Source organism: Schistocerca piceifrons, chromosome 2, assembly GCF_021461385.2.
Source record: "Schistocerca piceifrons isolate TAMUIC-IGC-003096 chromosome 2, iqSchPice1.1, whole genome shotgun sequence".
NCBI lineage: Eukaryota > Metazoa > Arthropoda > Insecta > Orthoptera > Acrididae > Schistocerca > Schistocerca piceifrons.
Window position 1 is genome coordinate 416,834,552 of NC_060139.1, and position 18,361 is coordinate 416,852,912.

Below are 18,361 nucleotides of genomic sequence, written 5' to 3' on the forward strand. Positions count from 1 at the left end.
TTTATAGGCAGCCATCTGTAACGAACTCTGACATCAAAAAGCGATAGATACTGTATGCTTACAGGTAATACCCTTTTTAAACTCCTCTCTGTCCAACATCAGCATCTCGTCAGTTGAAGGTATTTCCCACCCCCAAGTGTAAGATAGTACCATACACCCCACCGTTTTCCCACCGGCTTGTAGGTGTGGTAGAGTTTGAATGTGTCTGTCGCTAGTTTCAAGTGGCATTGCGAAATTTTTTTCCCAGCAGGATAACACCAGTTGTATGGTATTGTCAGTTGTTGTGGTGTATTGTGCTTTAATGCCGTCCTTGAGTAGCGCTATGCATATAGTTGTGTAATTAGACCCAATCTTTGTGATTAATTATGTAATTAGGATCGATTTTTGCGTCAGTTTCCGGAACAAAATAGATAAAGTACACTAACCTAACCTTCCTCTCCCTCATCTGGTGCGCCAGGGTTCGTGTCCGAGAAAGAGCGCCGTCAGTTATTAATTTCCCACCCATTCCAAGTACCTCTGGTGGTATAATTGTGTTAAGGGGGTACAATTGGTTTTTCTGCCCAGGAGGACCAGGGTTCTAGTCCTGGAAGGGCATCGCCATTTTTAATTTCCCATCAATTACTGGCTTAGGGGTGGGGTGGGTGTCAGCACAGCCCTGGAACAAAGAAATTCCCGCTAAATTCGAAATTCCCAACAGTAAGGTAGGTTGGGGAGGCGGAGGAAGTGAGAAGGGGGCTTGGGCACAAGTGCAGCTGAGAAAACAAAACAAGTTATGTCATCCAGGTACAGGGGGGTGGGGGGGGCAGTGGTCGGGGCGGAGGTGGTTAATTGATCAATTTAATTAATTTGCATATAAGAAAATGGTTCAAATGGCTCTGAGCACTATGGGAGTTAACATCTATGGTCATCAGTTCCCTAGAACTTAGAACTACTTAAACCTAACTAACCTAAGGACATCACACAACACCCAGTCATCACGAGGCAGAGAAAATCCCTGCCCCGCCGGGAATCGAACCCGGGGACCCGGGCGCGGGAAGCGAGAACGCTGCCGCACGACCACGAGGTGCGGACTAATTTGCATATCAATTTGAAATCAACATTGAATCGACGACCCCATTACCCGACTACTGTAATTTACGAAATATTTTTTCTATTATACCTTCCAGTCATTAGTCAAATATCTGGAAATGATACGAAAGTAGTAGTGGATAGAGTTAACATTTACTAATGGAATGGCGAAAGCTACAACGTATCCAAGAAGAAATGTTTCTGGAGGTGAATTTACGTGTAATTGCAACTGACACACCTGTAAGCAGCGGAATACGGAAGTACTCTTTCACTTGCAAGAAATATTATTATATGTTGTGAGCTAATTCCAACTAATGCTAAAAAGGTGAATGCTGTGTAATTAGTCACTGATTACATTGGATTTCTCTTAAAACTACACATTGTTAATGATTCGTAAGTAATCCGCCTGTATCTGAATAAATTTGCAGACAATGAAATGCCATAGCATGAAAATGTTGAATCCAAAGAAATTCGCAGCATCTATTACAGCTTTCCAAGTTCAAAAAATGGTTCATATGGCTCTGAGCACTATGCGACTTAACTTCTGAGGTCATCAGTCCCCTAGAACTTAGAACTAATTAAACCCATTCCCGAGGCAGGATTCGAACCTGCGACCGTAGCGGTCGCTCGGTTCCAGACTGTAGCGCCTAGAACCGCACGGCCACTCCGACCCGCCGCTTTCCAAGTCCACACCATATTTTAAGATAGGGAATATTATTGCAATTACCTCTGGGAACTAAGAAACGTACTGCACTTACGAGCTCAGAGATGAAGCCCTGTTAAAGATATAACCTGAAAAATGTATCCAACGTGGCTAGAGGTGAACATAATATTAAACGACAGTTCAGACAGTAAAATGCGGGTAGCACATAGCACCCAGCGGTTGACAGTGAATGAAAATGATTTGTGAAGCATCATATCGTATTTCATATAGAACCATGTATAATGAACATCGACAGATTATTACGCTAAGAGAGCAGGAGAACTATTTTTATCAGCGTTCGTGATGTATTTTTAAAGTGCAAGTGGAACAAGTTGACATGGTAGCTAGCACTTGATGTCACATCAAACGTATAACAAAGGTTTGAGTCCACAAATGTAGAAAAATTCCCAACAGAATTGTTTGTTTTTAAGGCAAAGGAGAAATAGGAGGCTCGGTTTCCTGATTGCAGCTGCAGGTTTACTTCCACTGATATTTGCCTTGACCCTAAGGCAGCAACATCTTTGGCACTCTTCACCCTTTGATTACAACTGTTACCAAGTGAATTGGATCTGCAAGAATAAAAAATAAACACTCTTAATCTTGAGGAGAATATGATGTATGTAGTCTTCGGATCAATGCAATAGCGGCTTTGGCTGCTTCTCTTCCGTTCCTCCTGGTACTAGATCCCAATAAAAATATAAACATATACGACATGAGTTCGTCCTGTACCGTGTGCTGTAACTTAAATAGGTAAATTACATAAGCGTTTTGGACTCGTTGATGGTTTTGGCTGTTCGTTTAGTAAAATTAAAGATGAGATGACAAAGAGTACGTGTGCTGTTGCAGCGGCAGGAATTAGTGGGTGACATGCAGCTGGTGGCGCTGTGTGCGGTGCTGGCGGCAGCTGCAGTGACGGGAGGCCTGGCCACCGTGGACCTGTTCTGCGGCTGCCGAGTGAACCACCACCAGGACTGGAAGTACGCCCTCCACTGCACAAGGGAGCAGGTACTGTACTGAACAGCTATTTCCTTATAGATAACAGTAAGTAGGTGAAGAGCTCATGCATCATTATGTACTGCGCGATTCTCACGTTTATCGTTTGAAATCTTACAAGTATTTCCATAGCTATCAAAAACTGACAATCTCACATGTTCAGGGATATACATATGGGGTAATAAATCTATATGAGGCTATGAGGATTTATGGTTTCCACTCCGAACTAAAAACGTGACGCTCGGAGATCTGTCAACAAAGGATTATCAAACATGCACGATTATGAGATTCATTTTTAAAAACCTCATTTTAAAAAAGGAATATGAGCAAGGTGTATAGTTTTAACCTACAAAAACGAGTAACTGTTAGTTATTAAACAGAATAGTAGGGATAACAGTAAATAAAATTAAAAAAAATGGTTCAAACGGCTCTGAGCACTATGGGACTTAACATCTGTGGTCATCAGTCCCCTAGAACTCAGAACTACTTAAACCTAACTAATCTAAGGACATAATACACATCCATGCCCGAAGCAGGATTCGAACCTGCGACCGTAGCGGTCGCGCGGTTCCGGACTGAGCGCCTAGAACCGCTAGACCACCGCGGCTGGCTAAAATTAAAAGTATGCAGCTTGAGTCACGTAGGACGTAACACCCTTTTTTGCATGGAGGTTTTCGGCAAGTAAAAGTACGCAAAGGGGAACATCCTTTGATATGTAAGAAAGGATCTTATCGATAAGTATATTGCAGCAAGTACAATGTTTTAAATAGAATGACATATTTTTAACGGCATCCGAAAGCATTGGAAAAAAGGAGTACAGTGGTATAATGCGTGTTAGTTTTGAAGTTGGAACTCTTCGAAGAAGAACCCGAGAAATATTCCAAAACTGAAAAGCTAACAGTCCGAAATCGGCTATCGTGTTGTTAACACGCTCATGTCACTCAACGTCGTTGTATGAAGCCTTTTGACTGCTTACCTGTTTGCAGTGCAGAACTAGCAGGAACGATGTTATCTATCGGCATGTCATTCCTGCTTCAACATCTCTTGCCTGCAGACATGTACACCAATATCGAGAAGTTAGACATGCTACTTTCTTGCAGCGAATATCACACAACTGCTGTGGAAATGGTAATGGAAAACTGCCTGACGAAACTCTAGTTGTTTCCACAAAAACCTAGAAAAGTACACACATATGAAATAGTTTTCCTAACCACCACCTGATGCTCCAGAAGCTAGCATATGTCATAATCCCATACAGAAAAACTGTAGCTGACCGTTTGTCTATGTCGTACGGAAAATGCGTTTTGTCTTAGTAGCGTAGGCCCGTCTTGCTGCATATAACTATAGAGCCTTGCTTCCAAATTTAAGGTATATCTCGGACTCTTTTGGGAAAGCTTTCAACGTAAATGCTAACAAGAGCTATATCAGTAACTGTATTTCCAAGAGGTAACGAACGCAGTTATGGGAAGTATACGGTTCCATAAAAAAAAAAAAAAAACCAACAACAACATATACCAGTTTCAATATTTAGGTTGATACCAGAGTTCAGAGCATTGTCCATACAAAAACTTACGTACTCCTCACCAAACTACCACCGTACAGGAAATAAAATGGTTGTTACGTGACTTAACCTCTGTATTACTTTCCCGTAACCAGCAATGACGGGCGAAGATCAAGAAAAAGCTAATCAATAAAAACCGTCAGGATGAATTTGGTGCAATTTAATTGCAGCCCTTCTCTTTAGGAGTAGAACAGATATCTAACACCGTCGAGGGTTGGATATGAACTTTCTTCAGCGCTCTCTGCAACATTGCAGGACACCTAAATTCTTTTCTGGATTGACCTATTTTTTGACACAAATTATTTTGTGATTCTTCAGTTTCTCCCGGCATATTTGTTGCTCGAACAGTCCACGGGTATACTACCAGTTCATAGTGTCCAAGGGGCACAATATTTCTGCAATCAGACATGTCGCCATCGTCAGGTGCGCTGACGAACTGAGCTCCTGAGGGCGGGCATCCGATTTAAATCCCCTCCCCCCGCGGGCCACTCTCTTCGCCGTCCGCGCCCGCGCGCCGGCGGTCGCGAAGACGAGGGCGTCGGAATCTGTCGTAGCGTCGATATGCTTGCTACGTCCGGCCTGGTCGCCAGTTCGTACTTCTTGCTGAGAGTCTTCTTAATCACATTCAATGCCGGATCCCAAGCCTGGGTGAGACTGTAGACGCAATATCGGTTGTGAGATCTTCCCTGGTGCGAATTTCGATAGCCTCCCTTACAACGCTGTCCTAATATTTAGAGGTCTGAGCCAGTATCTTGGTACGCTCATAATCCATCTCGTGTTTCTCAGACAAACAGTGCTCTGCTACCGCCGACTTATTCAGTCGAGTGTGCCTTTGATGTTCTCGGTAACGATCTTCGATGGTGCGTACTGTTTGCCCGATATAAGTCTTCCCACACTTACAGGAATTTGGTATATGCCGGCCTTCCTCAAACCGAGGTCATCTATCACACTTCCCAGTATTGCCCATGTTTTATTGGGCGGGCAGAAGACGTTTTTAACTCGGTGTTTCTTTAATATACAGCCGATTTTCCCCAGTAGTGCGCCATTGTACGGAATAAAGGCAGTGGCTACCTCTTCTTCCGTGACTTCATCAGTCTCCACAGGTTGTGCTGCGGTGGTGGGACGGAGAGCGCGTCTAATATGCCTTTCCGAGTACCCGTTTTTCGGAACACGGTTTTGAAGTGTTCCAATTCCTGGGGCAGATTCTCTGCGTCTCAGATGCTGCGTGCCCTGTGTACTAGTGTTTTTAGTACTCCATTCCTCTGAGAAGGGTGGTTAGCAGCTGTCTGCATCCAGGTACAGGTCAGTGTGCGTTTTCTTCCTGTGCACATCGTGGCTCAGGGTACCATCAGCTCTTCTCTTGGCCATGACGTCCAGGAATGGTAATCTTCCTTCTGCTTCGGTCTCCTTAGTGAATTTGATGTTTGGATGTATGGAGTTTAGGTGTGTAAGGAAATCCAGGAGCTTGTCCCTACCATGGGGCCAGAAGACGAACGTGCCATCGACATAACGGGTAACAAGTAGGTTTCCAATTGGATGACGCCAAGGCTTCCTCCTCGAAGTGCTCCATGTACAGATTCGCGACCACCTGCGAGAGTGGGCTGCCAATTGCAACTCCATCCGCTTGCTCATAGTATTCCCCATTAAACAAAAAATAAAATACGTTGAGGTCAAGACATACTTAAAGAGTTCGGTGGTCCTCTCGTCAAATTCCTGTCCAATGAACTCGACTGAGTCTCGTAGAGGCACCCTGGTGAATAGTGAAACCATGTCGAAGCTCACTAGGATATCATTGTCTTTCAGTTTGAAGTTGTCGAGACGTTTCACGAAATCCACGGAATTAGGATATGGTGAGGGCATTTAGCTACATAGGGGCTAAGTAATTCAGCCAGATATTTTGCCAGCCAGTAAGTAGTTGAAAGAGTACCAAGATCCTGGCTCATACCTCTAAATACTGGGACAGCGTTATAAGGGAGTCTATCGAAATTCGCGGCTACAATCTCAGCAAGAATTGGGACCCGGCATTGAATGTAATTAAGAAGACTCTCAGCAAGAAGTACGAACTGGCGACAGTCTTTATTGATATTTATGAGAATATGAATTTCTATGTTGTGTTGGCAATGGTACGCTTAATTTGCCTAGGCCGTGTTTTTCAGACTTCGTCAAACCAGCGCATTGCAGTTCTATAATTTTTAAGAATAATGAAATGACGTTAACAAGTACAGATTACAAGGGTCAGCACACAAGTCTGTGGGGTGGAAGGGCGGCGAGAGCATCTTCGATTATAACAACAACTTTATTTACATACATTTTCATCAATTACCATATGGCCCAAAACTAAGCAAATCTTTCTTCCACTTAAAAAACCACTAAAAAATTAAGAACAGTAAGGGCTTACAAAAATGGTTCAAATGGCTCTGAGCACTACGGGGCTTAACATTTGTGGTCATGAGTCCCCTCGAACTTATAACTACTTAAACGTAACTAACCTAAGGATATCACACACATCCATGCCCGAGGCAGGATTCGACCTGGGACCGTAGCGTTCACGCGGTTCCAGACTGAAAGGACTTACATCATATTATTTAAGAAATAGGTCACAAAACGCAAGTAATTACTGATTATCCAGCAAAGGTTTAACTGACATGGAAACTGCTCGGAATCTAAGTACTGACAGCGATTCAAATAAGGTAAAATATTTTCAAAAAATGATCTACATTTACATCTACATGATTACTCTGCAATTCACATTTAAATGCTTGGCAGAGGGTTCATCGAACCACTATCTCTCTACCATTCCACTTCCGAAGAGCGCGCGGGAAAAACGAACACCTAAATCTTTCTGTTCGAGCTTTGATTTCTCTTATTTGATTTTGATGATCATTCCTACCTATGTAGGCTGGGCTCAACAAAATATTTTCGCATTCGGAAGAGAAAGTTGGTGACTGAAATTTCGTAAATAGATCTCGCCGCGACGAAAAACGTCTTTGCTTTAATGACTTCCATCCCAACTCGCGTATCGTATCTGCCACACTCTCTTCCCTATTACGTGATAATAGTAAACGAGCAGCCCTTTTTTGCACCCTTTCGATGTCCTCCGTCAATCCCACCTGGTAAGGATCCCACACCGCGCAGCAATATTCTAACAGAGGACGAACGAGTGTAGTGTAAGCTGTCTCTTTAGTGGACTTGTTGCATCTTCTAAGTGTCCTGCCAATGAAACGCAACCTTTGGTCTACATGATACGTAGAATTACTAATTATTCAGCGTTTGTTTAACGACATATAATCTGTCTAGAACCATTTAAATGGATTATGTCTTTAAGAGAAATGCGCCATCGCACCTACTAGAATCATGAATTACCAAGCGCAACTTGCACATCACGAAAATTAAATAAACATACGCCACAGCTCTCGTTCGAAGTATTAATTGCTAAACAGAACTTGATCAACAAGAAAATTTATCCACAACAGTTTAAATAAAAATTTCCTGTTTAACAAACGTACGCATCGTTGGTCTTTAAAATGAATTATTACTAAGCGTAAACTTGACCAACAAGAGAAATCATCCAGAAAAATTTAAATACAAATGTTGTATTTAAGAAGAATGTAGTACAGTGCTCATTCGAATTACTAATTAATAAGCCACATACCAAAACTGCCCAGAGTTTTAATCTTAACAGCCGTACAAATAAAATCAAGTACGTTTAAGAAATGAGACAAAACACTGAATAAAATTATTAGGTGCAATTTTACACCTTCAGTCTTGAAATCGTAGCACATCGATAGGAGATCGCTTAGTCGCTGAGATAGCGACCGTTAGACTTACCGTCAATCACGACGGTGGAAAAGTGCAGGAAACGTTTTTCACGTTAACTCGGGGATGACACAGGCCAATAGTTCGTACTCAGCTACAACAGGTTCCAATTATAAATCAATAATTTTTAAATTACAAGATTCAACAATTTCAAATTGAGGGAATGAAAACCATTTCAGCTCGAAGGGAACGATAAATACCTTCCTGGACTAGTTTGTGCGAGCAGGATCTTTCCAATACTTAGCAATCCTCAGAATTAACATTATAATACAGGAGATGAGAATTTTTTTTTAAAAAAGATCAGGCAAATAGATTAGTTACCGAATACTAACAGTAGCTACAAAACTTAGTGATGGATTAACAGGCTTACACAGAGATAGGAAGCACACTAATAGTACCATCATATAGCGTTTCCACGACAAAAACAAAGTCCGGCCTCGAAAAGATTGCCCGTATCAAGGGCAGGCTCATTACGTCACTAAGCAAATCAATGTCCTCAAGTTCGACTAGGACTTCAAAAGTAGTCTCCGAAAGACCTCTTTTACAAACACAAAACAGGCTCTTATCAGACAAGCACCTCACTAGATTCGGAAGCCAGAATTGGCCACTTGTGATCCGGCTATGTCTAGGATGGAAAGGCAGAACGTGAAGGCCGCCGGTCTTTCCTCCTGTACAGTGGTGATATCGGCTTACGAACACAACACACGCCAACACGGAGGTCGCAACTGACCGACAGGAGAACAGCGCGCCTGCCCGGCTCGGCGCACGTGACCTCCTGCTTTGGTTGACGCTCCAGAGAGGACCTCTACGCAACGCGCGGACCTACCTCTGTCTGCAAGCGGCCTCACTTGCTTCGCCACTTCTCGTACCTGTAGCTCCTCCCGAGCTACAGCTCACTCCTTCCCGGCCGAACTCCGCCAAAAATCGCGAACCAACAGGAGAGCGATTCCTCCAATCAAGTGACACGGCTCAGATAAGTCACATTAAGTTCTTTGTTGAGCATCGGGAATAATAAATTTGGAAAAATAGGTTGATAAATCAATTATGTTTTGGATGCAGTTTTTCACATCTCATTTTGCGTGAAAGACGTTCGGAAATTTCCGCTATAAACTTCTAGGACTTCTAGAGGGGAGTGCGTACATAATACACTACTGGCCATTAAAATTGCTACACCAAGAAGAAATACAGTTGATAAACGGGTATTCATTGGGAAAATATATTATACTAGAACTGACATGTGATTACATTTTCACGTAATTTGGGTGCATAGATCCTGAGAAATCAGTACGCATAACAACCACCTCTGGCCGTAATAACGGACTTGATGCTCCTTAGCATTGAGTCAAACAGAGCTTGAGTGGCGTGCACAGGTACAGCTGCCCATGCAGCTTCAGCACGATACCACTGTTCATCAAGAGTAATGACTGGCGTATTGTGACGACCCAGTTGCTCGGCCACCATTGACCAGACGTTTCCTGCTGGTGAGAGATCTGGAGAATGTGCTGGCCAGGGCAGCAGTCGAACATTTCCTGTATCCAGGAAGGCCCGTACGGGACCTGCAACATGCGGTCGTGCGTTATCCTGCCGAAATGTAGGCTTTCGCAAGATCGAATGAAGGGTAGAGCCACGGGTCGTAACACATCTGAAATGTAACATACACTTTTGAAAGTGTCGTCAATGTGAACAAGAGGTGACGTAGACGTGTATCCAATGGCACCCCATACCATCACGCCGGGTGATACGCCAGTAAGGTGATGACGGATACACACTTTCAATGTGCGTTCACCACGATGCCGCCAAACACGGATATGACCATCATGATGCTGTAAACAGAACCTGCATTCATCCGAAAAAAGACGTTTTGCCATTCGTGCACCCAGGTTCGTCGTTGAGTACACCATCACAGGCGCTCTTGTCTGTGTTGCAGCGTCAAGGGTAACCGCAGCCATGGTCTCCGAGCTGATAGTCCATGCTGCTGCAAACGTCGTCGAACTGTTCGTGCAGATGGTTATTGTCTTGCAAACGTCCCCAGCTGTTGACTCAGAGTTTGAGACGTGGCTGCACGATGCGTTTCAGCCATGTGGATAAGATGCCTGTCGTCTCGACTGCTAGTGATACGAGGCCGTTGGGACCCAGCACGGCGTTACGTATTACCCTCCTGAACCCACCGATTCCATATTCTGCTAATACTCATTGGATCTGGACCAACGCGAGCAGCAATGTTGCGATACGATAAACCGTAATCGCGTTAGGCTACAATCCGACCTATATCAAAGTCGGAAACGTGATGGTACGCATTTCTCCTCCTTACACGAGGCACCGCAACAACGTTTCCGCAGGCAACATCGGTCAACTGCTGTTTGTGTATGTGTCGCCACCGACGCCTACCTTGTGTGAATGCTCTGAAAACCTGATCATTGGCATATCACAGCATCTTCTTCCAGTCGGTTAAATTTCGCTTCTGTAGCACGTCGTCTTCATGGTGTAGCAATTGTAATGGCCAGCAGTGTATTTTGATAGGAACGTTTGTTTGTAAACGTACCGTTTCCCTGCTACAGCCGTTTGAAAACATGTTTGCTAGATAGATATTCAACAGGGGAGTCACTGTGGGGGTGGTTGAATTCGACTGTTGTCATTTGATGTCCATCCTACCTCTCTGATCTGATTCGAGTCTCATTTACGTGACTGTTGGAGCAACATGGTTGAGTGCACGTTTGCAGAACACGTCGTCATGATCCTTCTGAATGGCTAAGGAGTGTGTCAGAACCCTCCATTACATTGAAAATAATATAGCCAACTTATCGATATTCTTCGCATTGTGTAAAATTCGAAATAAATAAGCACACAGATATCAATAGTAACAATGTGTGGGTGAAACATGGGAGTGCGATTCTAAGCATTGTTGTGAGATGAGGTCTGTCTGTGAGAGTGGAAGTTGTAGTGTCGGTCGAGAGATGGGAGACAGAGGACGTGTCATGCTGCCCTCACGTCGGTGATGGCAGTCTTACCACACTCAAGGCTTGATTTAATTTATATAGCCAGGGGAGATTTAGATGACTTAACTACGCTTGAAGATGGAATTCAAGGTAAAATGCGCAAGCATAGCGTAAAGCGCAATTGCAAAATTAGGCTCGTGATTCAAAAAATGGCTCTTAGCTCTATGGGACTTAACATCTGAGGTCATCTGTCCCCTAGACTTAGAACTACTTAAACGTAACTAACCTAAGGACATCACACACATCCATGCCCGAGGCAGGATTCGAATCTGCGAGCGTAGCAGCAGCGCTGTTCCGGACTGTAGCGCCGAGAATCGCTCGGCCATAACGGCCGGCAGGCTCGTGATTGTTAGTCCCATGTTTTGCTTGTCACTTAGAGAAGCCTCCTTATCCTCCAAATAATAATAATTAAACTCCAAATCTCATTAATAAACATGCTGTGGTTATTAAATGTTAATGTAACTTTAAATTGAAATCATTTGTTAACTTGGCACTCAGCCATTGTGTGGTTTTTGGTCAGTTTTCATTCCTTAATTTTTGTGGGGAGTTTAAGCTTGGCTCCATTTCAAATTAACATTTATTAAAATATTGCTGGGATGTAACCTCCCCACAGAAATATTAAATGAAAAACAAGAAAATGGAGCCAAGTGTAACCTCTCCACACGAAATTTTGTTAAATGAAAATTTGTGAAAATGGAACCACAAAATAATTTTGATTAAATAATGAACCATGAACGAAATGTAACCTCCTAACAGAAATAATAATATCTGGTAAATTTTATAAGGACAGCAGCGCTGACCTTCGGCCCTGTATTCTGAATAACAAAAGCAAAATTCTTACCTCAATAATGGGACTGGTAATTAATTTGTTTGTTTTTGAGTTATTGCTGCATATGAAGATGTGTAACGTCATTCGTCATGAGTCAGCTGTAGCAAGGTTATGACACAAGTAGAGTATATGTGATCACATTCATAAACGACATGGGTTTAATAAACAACTGCTTATAGCACATTAATTTCATGAATAATTTCTCCTGCAAAATATACAAAATGGATTATGAAACTGAAAGAAGAAACGCATATTATGCTGAAAAGTAGTGAACTTCGAATTAACAGGTAGTGAAATGTGTATAAAAAATATATATGTTCTCTAGCTGTCCTTTCCAAAACCTTCAGTCATCGTACCATGCGATATAAAACATACTGTCAAAACGAACTGCAACAAATACTTAAATAACAACATAGCATCTCTTAACTAACAGCAAATATATAAACTTCATCATTATTTTCATCTACAAAGAAAAACTTCATTATCCATATCACCATAACTCCATTAATATCATCACCTGTAAATAAAAACTTCATTATCCATAGTAGCATATTCTTCATCATTATTCATCACCATTCATTATCATCTGCAAAAGACTCACTTCATTAATCATTATACAACTATTCCTTATTTCTATCATATTTCATCACTAAAACTGAGATGTGTAGTTCTGTCTGACATCCTGCATCAATCGACTCGTATTCTGAAAGAAAAAATTAGTTAAGACTGCTATTCTAGATGTGTATAGTATATTCTTGTTAATGCTTGTTAATTCTGATCCATTTACTCTTCATCACGAGGTATTGCATCCTCTTTCGTTCATTCCGAAGGTGAAATTCCCATTTCTGTTTAATTTATTTCGTTTACACGTTATTTCTTTCTGAAAATGATGAACAAAGATTAATGTCTTGCATTTAATTCATGTACCCATTACATAAAAACTGGTTTATAGTAACATAATTGAGCATACAGCATAGCATGACAAAAAAACGTAATATGTCAAAAACATCGACAGTGCTCAGAAGCAAAAATGTACACAGTGTATCACAATGTAGCAGCAAAAAAAAAGTAAAGTAGTCACGATGTTTAGCTATCATACGGCAAAATGTTAAAGTCAACTGGTGTTTGTTATATCTTAAATATTTCATAGTACATACAAACAAAACAGGAAAACAATCATACATACATGAAAAATGGAAAATATGCACGGTCTGATGTGTAACGACAACAAAAGCGACCTGCTAACCTTACCTTGCCGAGCACTTGCCAAGAAAAAATACGACAGTCATCAGTAAGTAGACACATAAATATAATTGCATAAGTTGTCATAAAAATGTGTAAGTTCATCTGGAAATATATGCACGGTCTGATGTGTAACGACAAAGAAAGCGACCTACTAACCTTACCTTGCCGGGCACTTGCCAAGAAAAAATTACGATAATCATCAGTAGGTGTTCATGTGAATATAATTGCATAAGCGGTCATAAAAAATTAGGAAATGGCATTACAGTGTGATATATCATAAAGTATTTTCATTCAATAAAAGGTTTAATGTTGGATACGTGGTGGTTCCCTTTGGTTTTTCTGGTTCTCAAAGTTTCGACGTGTATTACATTGGGGTGAGGAATGCTGCGAATCCGATATGGACCTGCGTATAGAAGTTCTAATTTACTGCACCTACCTTTTCCTCTATTCGATAAATTGTGTGTACGTACTAATATCTTCTGTCCAATGTGAAAGTCACGGTGTGTACAAACCTGTTTTTGCTGTCTTTTCCGGCACTCTGCGGCAAGTTTGATGTTGTTCAGGGCAATGTCAATTATTTCATGGTGACGTAGTCGACGAGATGTAGGAAATGTTACTAATTCTTTAATTTTGTTAGGTGGTTCAACATTTTTCAGCATAATAGACGGAGATAGCATAGTAGATTCATTCGGTATGGAATTAATTACATCTTGGAATGAGAGTATGTGTGTGTCCCAATCAATATGTTTTTATGGCAGTACATTCTACACAGTTTACCAATTTCTTTCATTAAGCGTTCACAAGGGTTCAAAGAAGCATGATACCTGGATATATAGATCGGAGAAATGTTTCTAGCTCGTAACATACATGTCCATATAACAGATCGAAACTGTGGTCCATTGTCGGAAATTACTTTCAACACATGCCCTACATGAAATAGAAAATGTTTTATAAATGCATTCGAAATAGTTTTAGAAGTAGCTTTGCGTAACGGAGTAAAGGTAACAAATTTTGAAGTGAGTTCAACAGCAATAAAAATGTAGCAAAAACCTCTGTTAGTTCTGGGAATCGGACCAAAATTGTCTACAGCGGCCATGTGTCTTGATTTAACAGGTACAATGGGATGTAATGGAGGAATATGTGAAGTCGTGTCTGATTTAGCTCTCTGGCAGATTTTACATGACGCTAAAACTCGTCGAATACGCTTCTTCATGTTGGTAAAATAACAGTTCTGTCTCAGTATAAGAAAACATTTTCTAGCTCCGTAATGTGCATAACTTAAATGAGTATACTAGATTAATTTGTTAACAAGTTCGTCAAGAATGCATAATAGCCAATTGTTGCTGTCAGGATGAGAGCGGCGAAACAGAATGTCATTGCGTACAGTGTAATGGTTTCTAATGGTAACATTATTCCTATCTTGCCAAAGGTGTTAATCTCTTTCCATACGTTGTCTTTATTCTGCTCTTGTGCTATGTCTTGTAATGACGACGAAATGAAATTTTCAAATGCAACTTGTTGAATGTACATGACGCTGAAATTTGCTTTGCAGAAGTTGGTTGCGATGTCTTGCTGATTGTTGCTGAGAGAACGGGATAGTGCATCTGCTACAATATTTTGTGTGCCGGGAATGTGAACAATTGTAAAATTAAATTCCTGCAAATAAAGTTTCCATCTGCTTAATCTGTCGTGTGTAAATTTAGCTGAAAGAAAAAATTGTATCGCTCTATGATCTGTGTAAACGGTGGTATGTCTTCCATAAAGAAAATGCCGAAATCTGGTAAAAGCCCGTACAACACATAATGTTTCAAGTTCTGTAACAGAATAATTACGTTCAGCAGGTGACAGAATGCGACTTCCAAAACCGATGTTTTTAATTACTGTAGAACCATCTTCTCCAGTTTCCTGAAAAATGTGTACGCCTAAAGCGGTGTTAGAACTGTCGGTGGCAATGGAAAAATTACTACTAAGATCTGGGTGCGATAAAAGTGGTGCATTCAACAAAGCATGTTTCAAATAACATTCTCGTGAACAAGATTCTGTGTGTCAAAAGTATTGCTTACGTTACTGGAATATGCAACCTGTACTGTATTTAATCAAATTCTATCTGATGTGCTATTATTTTTGGTAGGATGCTGTGGCATTTCAACTATTTGCACTGTTCTGTTATTTCTTCCTGACGTATTACGCTCTGGATGATACCTACTACCTGGTTCATTCATGATAATATGTTGTTGCTGATGTTCTTGCTGCTGATAAGACCTACTGTTATTAAATGTACGCTGAAAATTGTGCTCATTACTTTTACGTCTGTCCTGATAGTCATTTCTATACGGTGCATTGCGATAGGAATTGAAATACTGTGTTTTCTTTACGTACTGATTCCCTTGTTGTTGTGCGTTACTATTTGTTGGAGCTAATGCTATACGTGTACGAGGCGAAACATTAAAGCTTGGTTGCCCTTGTACATTACATTGTTGGTTAGATATGCTAACCGGTTGGTTTTGTTGCTGTTGCGGAGAAAAACCTCTATTATTACTAAAAATGTGGTTCCTATTGCTGATAATTTTACACATACTGATGATTATAATTTTATCTGTTATTAATGTTACAGTGATAGTTGTCATTTCGGGAGTGTCTAAAGAGAACTGTCACTTTCGGTAAAATTTGTCATATCGGGTTTTCTTGACACTTTTCTTAATCCTAGGTAGAGCAATAGTAAAAGAGCTGTTTTGATAGATATAAAGGATAGTAGAAGAGAAGGCAGCAGTGCAGAAAACTAAAGATGGAACAGCACTACTATGGCTCGGGGCCCTGTGCACGCTACAGCACATACCCATTAAAGCGTAATGAATCCCCTGAGGTCAATTACGCCCTGCAAGTACATTTTAGCTTTTGTGTTACAGGCAATGGCGGTAAAAATTCAAAAGTAAATTGTTGTATCCAGTCTAAAGCTAGTTTCTGCATTACAGGCAATGGCGGTGAAAGTACAAAAATAAATCGACGTATCCAGTTCAATGCGTGTACCTGTGCTCTGTCATTATTAAATTCCTTAGATTTTCTTACGGATAAAAATTGCTCGTAATCAACGTTATCGTCTCTGACTTTGTGAACAGGTTCAGCATTGCATGAGAATCTATTTGTCTGTGTCTTTTCGGATTTTAAGTCACGTAGTTTCTGTAAATTACTTAAGTTATACTGGCTGTGTGAGTCTGACAAGTGATCGGAAGGTGCCGTATGCTGTGACGTGTTATTGAGTGAAACAATTTTAATTTCTGTCACTTTAAAACTTTCGTCAGTTTGGCTATTCTGTTGTTCACATTTCTTATCGGCTTCCGTATCCACAGTGTGTGAAAGTTCTGGTGACTTTAAATTAAACTGGTCGTGTAACTGTGTCGCATTTTCAGAACATTGTTCAGCGACTGCATTAATTTCATCTCTAACTGATTCTGTTGTCGCTAAGGCAAAAACATTTTTCATTTCTGTTACTTTAATACGTTCGTCAATGTGGCTGATCTGTTGTTCAAATTTCTTATCGACTTCCGTATTCAGAGTGTGTGAAACTTCTGGTAACTTTAAAGTAAACTCGTCGCGTCTGTGTTGCATTTTCTGAACATTGTTCAGTGACCGCACTAATTTCATCGCTATGTGATTCTGTTGTGGCTACATGTGTATTAATTAATTCTTGTGCAACAGATCTATTTTCTTCACTACTTTCCCTAGCATGAGCCTTACTTTCTTCACATGATTTTTCTTTCGTGTCGTGACGTTGCACGGTAACAGCTGTAATCTGTTCACTAACTTGTTTGTTCTGTTCGTTAAGGTTGTCGTGTTTTTCATTCGACAGATTGAAACTTTCATTAAGTTGTTCATTAAGTTGTTTGAAATGTTTGTCGAAACTTTCATTAAGTTTGTCGTATGTTTCATTATGTTGTTTGAAATGGTTATCTAGTATTTCATTCCGCTGTTTGAAACTTTCATTAAGTTGTTTGAAATGGTTTTTCTGTCCTTCATTCCGACGTTTGGCATCTTCATTCATTTGTAGCAATAATGCTATAATTTGATCTACGGTAACATTACCTACTCTATTCTCTGTGCTGTTTGATGGCGTATCTGCAAAAGTCACGTTTTGTGTATCCATTTGGACATCCTGTGATTCTTGAAAATGTTTGCTAATCGGATGTGCACTGTTAGTCACTACCTCGCAATTAAATAAATCTGTCGTAATCTGATTACACTGTTCATTTTCATTAGAAAAATTTATCTGTTTGTCACGTAAATCCTGCAAACCGGGTGTGTCAAGCTGGGCAGCGCTCTTTGCAACAGAGCGCCCCGCGTCATATATATATATATATATATATATATATATATATATATATATATATATATATTGATTCTCGGAAGGAATGCATAGGAAAAATTCTTTAAATTGAAATGATTACTTTTCTTTAAAAGAGTTACTTTATAAAAAATTATTGTTGGGGCATTTTTCTTAACAAATTAAATTACAATTAACATACATTATTAAATATGCGCAATGCTGCTTCTTTACCTTCTACAACAATACTCATCCTCCAGAGTCCTGACCAGAGTCGCGACTAGAGCCCTCAGCCGACGCATGCCGACTCCCTGCTACCGTATCCGACTGACTACTACTGCAGACTCGCGCAGACAAGCGCAGACTAACTTCTACTGTCGACTCACGCAGACTAGCGGAGACTCGCTTCAAGCAACAACTAACGATAAACTACTCTATGGTCAGGGATTCTGTCATGCCTCGCCCATCGCCGGCGAAGCATACACCTTGCAATATGCTGTGGTTATTAAATGTTAATGTAACTTTAAATTGAAATCATTTGTTAACTTGGCACTCAGCCATTATTGATGCGTATGTCATTGTCTATTATAGCTCATGATGATTTCTGAAGTTTTAAATAGACTTAATGTATGAAATCCCTTCTCATAAGTTATTCAGTAGTTAACGGGACCCAAGCAAACTCCTTTTTATTAAATTAATCCTTAGTAACAAAATGCTTTAGCTGCTGCTGCACGCTGCTGCGAATTGCTGTAAACCACATGGAAAAAAGGAAGTCATCCACCAACGACGTGAGTGCAGACATAGGCCCAAAACAGAGACACTGACACACGAC

At 40.8% G+C, this 18,361-nt stretch overlaps 1 protein-coding gene across 2 annotated transcripts in view; it reads left to right on the plus strand.

Annotated features, from left to right (window-relative positions):
- The window catches only part of LOC124777525 (macrophage mannose receptor 1-like), a 69,855-nt gene that overhangs the window by 20,263 nt on the left and 31,231 nt on the right, over positions 1-18,361 (plus strand). For both annotated transcript variants that reach the window (XM_047252973.1, XM_047252972.1), the window contains exon 2: positions 2,618-2,776. In XM_047252973.1, the coding sequence (XP_047108929.1) occupies positions 2,639-2,776 (138 nt within the window). In that variant the 5' untranslated portion in view covers positions 2,618-2,638. The remainder of the gene's footprint in view (positions 1-2,617; positions 2,777-18,361) is intronic.